A 7,312-nucleotide genomic window follows, 5' to 3' on the forward strand; every position below is an offset into this window, starting at 1 on the left:
ATATCGCGGCAAGAGAGAAAGGGAAAGAAGATAGCATCGTGCCAGTCGTCCCACTCGAGCGGCGAAGACGGAAGACGGAATCAACAACGAGACGTGGGAAGCGACCAACGTCCAATCACGTCGCGTCAAAGAACTCCGAGTCTGCAGCGGACGAGTCTCATTGGTTCATACCATACGTCAAGTAAGAAAAGTTAGGTTGGCAGGCCTGCGCTGCGTTTGCGAAACTTGCGCCCTCTAGCGGAACGGCGTATGCGACGTCAACAAATTCGCCATCTTATTTTATTTGGCGTGGTGGTTGCAACAATTTGTAATTTGCTTTCAATTTTCGATTTCTAGTGCAAAGTTTAGCTGTAAATAACTGTAATTGTAAATAGCTAACATTAGAGTCGCAACAAATACGATAAATTGTGTAATTTAACTGTGTATCATAATGGAGGAACAACTAAAAGCTCTAAAGGCCCAGAGAGGCTATGCAAAAGGTATTGTAACGCGATTGTTTTCATTTGTAAATAGCGAAAATTTTAAGTCAAGTGAAGTGGAAACTCTCATTACAAAAAGAGATAGGTTGACAACCACGTTTGCTGATTATGATCAGCTTAATAAGGATATTTTGGCATTAGACTTGTCAGACACTGAGGATGTTGGTGAAGTCGAGGATAAATACTTCCATTGTTTAACTGTGTTAAACCAAAGCATTAAGTCGCATAGTAGTGCTAGTGAAACCCCGGAGTCAGGTACCAGTACCATTTCTAGTAGGACAAAGTTACCAAGCATAAACATTCCAAGTTTTTCAGGTAAATACTCGGAATACGTAACGTTCATTGAGATTTTCAAGTCAGTCATTCATAATGACAAATCCCTAGACAATGTACAGAAATTATACTACCTGCGATCTTACCTTCAGGGTGAACCTTTCGACTTAGTAAAAAATTTACCACTCAACTCAGCGAGTTACGAGGAAGCCATGCAGTTGTTAAGCAAAAGGTTTTACAACAAATATCAGATAGTAAACGAGCATGTTAACACCCTGTTAGACTTGGAAAAGTTGCCCAAGTATGCAGGCGCTAACGATTTAAGGACTTTTGTTTCAGTAGTGAACCAGACTATGAGCGCTCTCACCAACCTACAGGTGAATGTCGATGACAAAGACCCGTTTTTACTGGGTATTCTGCAGCGTAAGTTAGACACATACAGCTGGAGGTCATATCAACTGGAGAGAAAAGTGGAGAATGACCCAACAGTTCAAGATTTCCTCTCCTATCTGGAGAGGCGAGCTCTTGCTTTGGAGAACACCGATCATAGCGAGACAGCCACATCTGGGAAACGGCAGCCGGCAAGCATAACAAAGAGTAAAGTTACTCTGGCAACAACAACCAATTCTACAATGGAGTGCTTATACTGTAAGTGTACCAATCACAAATTATATACTTGCCCAAAATTTAAATTACTATCTACCCAAGACAGAGTGTCATTTGCAAGAAAAAATAACCTATGTAACACATGTTTAAATATACATCCTGGCAAATGTAAATTCCACTTTAGGTGTGGGCAATGCAAAAAAAATCACAACACACTGCTCCACCTCGACGAAGAAAGTGGCCCAGGGTCAGTAGTTCTCCTTTCTGGAGACTCTGCAAATGATATATTAATCCCAACAGCACGGGTCAAAGTATTTGCGAAAAATGGACAGGAAGTTCATATAAAATGTATCCTTGACTCCGGTTCACAGGTGTCACTCATTACAACAAGAGCCGTGGAGGTCTTGGGCTTTACACCCGAGCAAAACAATCTAAACCTCATCGGAGTGACTGGGAGTAATAATAAAGTCAGCTATTGTTTACCATTGCAAGTTCATTCATTGACAACTAACTTTAGTACCCTGGTGGACTGTCATGTAGTGGAAAAGATCACATGCAAATTACCACAGTCACCAGTAGACTTAAAAAGCTTGAACATCCCCGCTGATATCACCTTGGCTGACCCGTCATTCAATCAGCCATCCGAGATTAACATGCTAATTGGTGCTGGTGTATTTTTCCAGGTGTTGCTGCAGCTTGAGGAGGCCCAACGCTCGCCTTCAACCAACCATCAGCTACCACCTTCATCTCCAAGCATCATCAACACTAAGTTTGGCCATGTCATCGCCGGAGCATTAACAGATACCATTATAAAGGATCAGGTTGTATCTCTTTTTTGTGCTAAATGTGAATCAGATGTAAGTGACAATATAAAAAAGCTTTGGGAAGTGGAGAGTGTTCCGGAGTTACTAAAAGAGCGGGATTCAGAGCAAGAGTTGGCAGAAAAATTATTTGTAAGCTCAGTAAAGCTTGAAAACAACAAGTTTACTGTTGACTTACCTTTGAAAATAGAAACCGGCAACATTAATGAATCTCTAGGCAACTCATTTGACCTAGCATTACACAGGTTTCTCAGTCTAGAAAAAAGACTGCAAAAGAACATCAATTTGCTTACAAATTATCAAAAGTTTATTGATGACTATGTAGCCCTGGGGCATGGGCACTATGTAGATATTAACTCATACAATTTCAATGAGGATCCAATTTATTTTGTGCCGCATCATTCGGTAATAAACGAAAATAGTAAAAGTACGCCCATGAGGGTTGTATTTGATTGTAGTATGAAAACAAATAAAAAAATATCTTTAAATGATATTTTACTCAATGGACCTACAGTGCAAAAAGAATTGTTTGACATTGTGCTATTGTATAGATATGGGGAATACACTTTGAGCTCTGACATTAAAAAAATGTTCCGCAATATACTGGTAAACCCGGAGCACACTTCACTTCAGAACATTCTGTGGCGCGATAACTCTAGTCAGGCTATACGGTGTATTCGTCTTGATACCGTCAGTTATGGTATGAAATCTTCAAGCTATTTAGCGACGCGCTGTTTATTTGAGCTTGCAAAAACCCACGAGCATGACCTGCCTCTAGCAGCTTTTATAATAAAAAATTGTACGTATGTTGATGACATTATATATTCATGTTCGGATTTAAACCAATTAATTGAAGCAAAACGGCAGTTGTGTGAAATGTTAAGTTATGGGAGCTTTAGTTTGCATAAATGGGCTTCTAACACACCCTCTATATTGGCTGACATACCGGAGGCTGAGCAGCAATTTAGTCAGCTTGAACTTCAGAAAGGTAACTATAGTATGAAGGCTTTGGGGCTTAATCTTGATGTACAGAAGGACTGTTTTATAATAAACAGCCCAGTGCCTTTCAATGAGGAGGTTATAACGAAGAGGGAAGTGCTTAGCTACATATCTAAATTCTATGATCCCTTAGGTTTTGCGGGTCCAATAGTTATAAAAGCTAAAAGTATAATATCAAGGATTTGGTATAATAATACTGCTTGGGATGAACGTATTCCAGCTGAGCTAGCTGATGAGTGGCTTCAATTTGTTAGGAGTCTAGCGGCTATGCAGCCTATCAATATAAATAGGTACATTCCAACGAACACAGCAGTAACTGAGCAACTAATAGGTTTTGCTGATGCGTCCAGTACGACGGGATACGGGTGCTGCATTTATCATCGTGTGGTCGACAAAACAGGTAAGGCTAAATTATACCTACTCTGTTCAAAGTCGCGAGTTAACCCACGCGCGAACCCCTTAACCATACCTAGGTTAGAGCTAAATGCTGCCTTGCTTTTGTCCACTTTAATGGAGCGAGTGTATAACACTTTGCATGAAAATGTAAAAATTGATGATGTGTACTTATTCACTGATTCTAAAATAACTTTGGCTTGGATTCAAACTGAAACAACTAAACTACAAGCTTATGTATCGAACAGAGTAGGGGTAATACAGCAGAAAACTAATAAGTGGCCCTGGCTGTATGTGCCATCCACAGCTAACCCTGCTGATCTCATAAGTCGAGGTATAAGTCCTCAGGAGCTTCCGAACAGCGCCCTCTGGTGGGAGGGGCCAGAGTTCCTGCAATCAGAGTACAAATTTGAAAGTAAAGACTTAGATCTGCCTGTCAGTTTGCCAGAGATGAAGAAATCCAAAACCACACCACTGCCTGCTAAAGTGGTACTTACTACAGGTATCGAACAGGACATATTATCTGAAATTTTAAATAAATATTCAGGTATAGATAAAATGACTAGGGTGATAGCTTATATCCTTAGGTTTTGTAATAACTTAAAGAGTGGTACAAAAATTCATGATAAAACACTGACTCCTGATGAGTTACAACATGCGTTGCGTTTAATAATAAAGCATGAGCAATCTATTTATTTCTGTGATGAAATAAACTCATTGCGAAAGGGCAACTGCGTGCGAGGACCCTTGAAATCTCTACATCCTTTCTTAGATAAAGACGGCTTGATCAGAGTAGGAGGGCGACTTGATAACTCTGACATACCGCTATCACAAAAACATCCTATCATCTTAGCTCAAAAATCACGAATAACTGAACTTATTATACAAAGTGAGCATAAAAGGTTATTACATGCCGGGCCTAAATCGCTTCTTGCTAACTTAAATCAAAAATATTGGTTAATAAATGGAATGCGGCAAGTAAAAAAGGTAACTCATAAATGTTTGGTTTGTTTTAGGCTCAAAGCTTGTGCAGCGAAGCAGCTAATGGGATCCTTGCCTCCTCAGCGAGTCACACCATGCAGACCATTCCAGAAAATAGGCATTGACTTCGCTGGGCCTGTCAAAGTAAAAAATTCGCGTGTTAGAAAAGCTATTATTAGCAAAGGTTATGTATGTATATTCGTGTGTTTTGTCACGAAGGCAATTCATTTGGAATTGACCTCTGATCTCACTACTGAGGCGTTCCTTGCAGCCTTTAAACGATTTTCAAGTAGACGAGGCCTGCCCAGCGAGGTATTCTGTGATAATGGTGGTTGTTTTCGAGGAGCAAGGAACCAGCTGGTGGAACTGTACAAACTTAATAGTTCTGCTGATCATCAGGGACTTGTGCAAGCATATACTGCCAAAGAAGGCATAAAGTTTCATTTCACACCTAGCTATGCACCGGTGTTCGCTGGGCTTGCAGAAGCCGCTGTGAAAAGCATGAAATATCATTTAAAGCGCATTGTGTTAGATGCTGCATTAACTTATGAACAGTTAAATACTGTATTATGTCAGATAGAGGCTGTGCTAAATTCACGCCCTATTTTGCCCCTCTCTGAGGATATAAATGATTACTGCTACCTGACTCCGGGGCATTTCCTTATAGGCACGTCTCTAACTATGTATCCCGAGGTAGATAATTCTGAAACTAGGAACAATAGGCTAAGCTTCTGGCAACAATGTACACAGTTGCAACAAAGGTTTTGGAAGGCTTGGTATAAGTACTATTTAAATACTTTGCAAAATAGAAGTAAGTGGTGTCAATCTATGCCTAATGTAACTGAAGGTTCACTAGTTCTTATGAGAGAGCCCAATTCTCCACCTCTGGTGTGGCCCATGGCACGGGTCGTGAAAGTATTCCCTGGAAATGATGGCAAGGTCAGAGCCTTTCAGTTAAAAACAGCTGATGGTAAATTGTATACTAGGTCATTGCAGAGCATAAGCGTTTTACCTATTGAAAAATGATTATGAATAGGTATTTTTTTATAGATTTAAGATTGTTTCATTGTATGTCATTGATACTACTAAGACTATGTCTATTGTTGTTATGAATAGGTACTTATAGTTAAAAATTAGTTAAGTTGTTTGTATAATGTAAAGAAATTACAACCTTAATTGTTAGATAAACGTTACTATAGTTAAATGTGTGCTTACCTTATATAAAGTTTTACTACTGATTAAGATTTAGTAAAATGCTGTTATATACTTACATACTTGATTAGCATTTAAGATGCAGTTAAATAATATTTTGTTAAATTAAAGTATATGCCTTACATGTGTGTTTACAGTTGAAATTAGTTACATTTAGGTGCATAATCGTTATAGTTAGATTTACTATTATATACTTAAGTACTCTTCTATATGGTTATAGCAGGTATTCATAAAATATGTTGGTTAGGTAAATACATAAATTAAAAACGGTCAGCTTTGTTTATATAAACTTTATTTTCATAACTTGTTGTTCGATAGGTATCTTTCAAGTTAGAGTTGACATAATATCTAATGTACAAAAAATGCCTAAGTAAATACTATGTAAACTATGTTAGGTATAAGTGTTTAAGCATGATTGCACTTTATTTGGTCATACAAATGTTATCTCTTGAGTTAATTTATCGTTTGCTCTTTCTTGGGCGGCAATATGTTGATGGCAACACAGGTATATTTTTAATTTATTGTTTATGGTTACTTCCGTATCCTATACTGTTACAATATAACTGCTGTACGGTGCTCTTGTGTTGTGATAAATAAAATACTGTCTCACTGTGAAACTTTGGTTTTAATGAAGAAGACCAGCCAGCCAAACCTACAGTCCACGCAACATACACTTATTGCTTATGGGATGGAGTCATATTTCTTTGCAGGCCATTGCGAAGATGGGCTTCTGTACCTGGTACTAGTTATTATTCTGTGCCATTGTTGAAAAAATACCACGACACTCTCGTACGATGCCTGCGGTGTTATACCATTACAAGCAACCGACTTGCACTACTTCTTGAGCTGTCCGAGGCTTCGAGACTAGTAATACCTCCAGGTTTCAGAAGCTATGAGGTAATGCTGTCTGCACCAGGATTAATTTTGATTTATAGCTGCTCAAGGGCTATTTAAATCTTGTCCTCATTTTTTAACTTCGTATGGTGGCTCTCCCATGCTTCTTCTTCTTCTTCAATCCCGCTACTCTTCCGAGGAGTCTGGGGCTGACACCAGGCGCTTCCATCCTTCTCTGTCGTGGGCCAGCAAGTTCAGCTCTGGCCACGACTTCTCTTTCTCTTGGGCCTCGCTGAATATGGACCGCTTTCAGGTATGAGCTGGTCGACCGGGTCGCCTTGAACCGCCCTGGGGTTTCCATTGTAGGGCCATTTTTGGGATATGATCATCAGGTCATCGCAGTGTGTGGCCCAGCCATCGCCATTTTCGCTCTTGGACGTCTATGTCTATAGGCTTTTGGTTTGTAACCTTCCATAGCTCGATGGTGTTCGGCCAGTGTCTTCGTATGATACTTCGTAGACAGTTGTTGACGATCTCCCATGCTGCTGAACGAATACTTTCACCCGCGATTTAGCTCTATAGCTGCTTCTACATATAACTACATACATATTATTTAGATAATCAATGGTTTAAATGCTCTTTTTTTGTAATTAAGTCTAAAAATATCAAATATTGTTCTAAAAGTGAGATTTCTCGTTTTAAAAATTCGTGTTT

At 39.3% G+C, this 7,312-nt stretch overlaps 1 protein-coding gene across 2 annotated transcripts; it reads left to right on the forward strand.

Moving 5' to 3' along the window:
• The first annotated feature begins 210 nt into the window (after positions 1-210).
• LOC125489262 lies at positions 211-6,381 on the forward strand. 2 transcript variants are annotated; one of them, XM_048624546.1, is made up of 4 exons: positions 211-479; positions 1,095-1,400; positions 2,042-3,578; positions 4,588-6,381. In XM_048624546.1, the coding sequence occupies exons 3-4, from the start codon at positions 2,615-2,617 to the stop codon at positions 4,614-4,616; spliced, it is 993 nt and encodes a 330-aa protein (XP_048480503.1). In that variant the 5' UTR covers positions 211-479; positions 1,095-1,400; positions 2,042-2,614; the 3' UTR covers positions 4,617-6,381. The 2 variants fall into 2 exon arrangements, with proteins under 2 accessions (XP_048480503.1, XP_048480502.1); XM_048624545.1 differs by having other exon boundaries at positions 212-479; positions 1,092-1,400.
• Positions 6,382-7,312: the final 931 nt, after the last annotated feature.

Source organism: Plutella xylostella, chromosome 12 (genome assembly GCF_932276165.1).
Source record: "Plutella xylostella chromosome 12, ilPluXylo3.1, whole genome shotgun sequence".
NCBI classification, from domain to species: Eukaryota; Metazoa; Arthropoda; class Insecta; order Lepidoptera; family Plutellidae; genus Plutella; species Plutella xylostella.

What these genes read in the sequence shown, in the direction of transcription:
- LOC125489262 (XM_048624546.1), top strand. Translation starts at nt 2,615, where the DNA reads ATGAGGGTTGTATTTGATTGTAGTATGAAAACAAATAAAAAAATATCT. An exon ending in TCGTGTGGTCGACAAAACAG is followed by an intron (nt 3,579 to 4,587) that starts GTAAGGCTAAAT and finishes GGTTTGTTTTAG; the next exon opens with GCTCAAAGCTTGTGCAGCGA.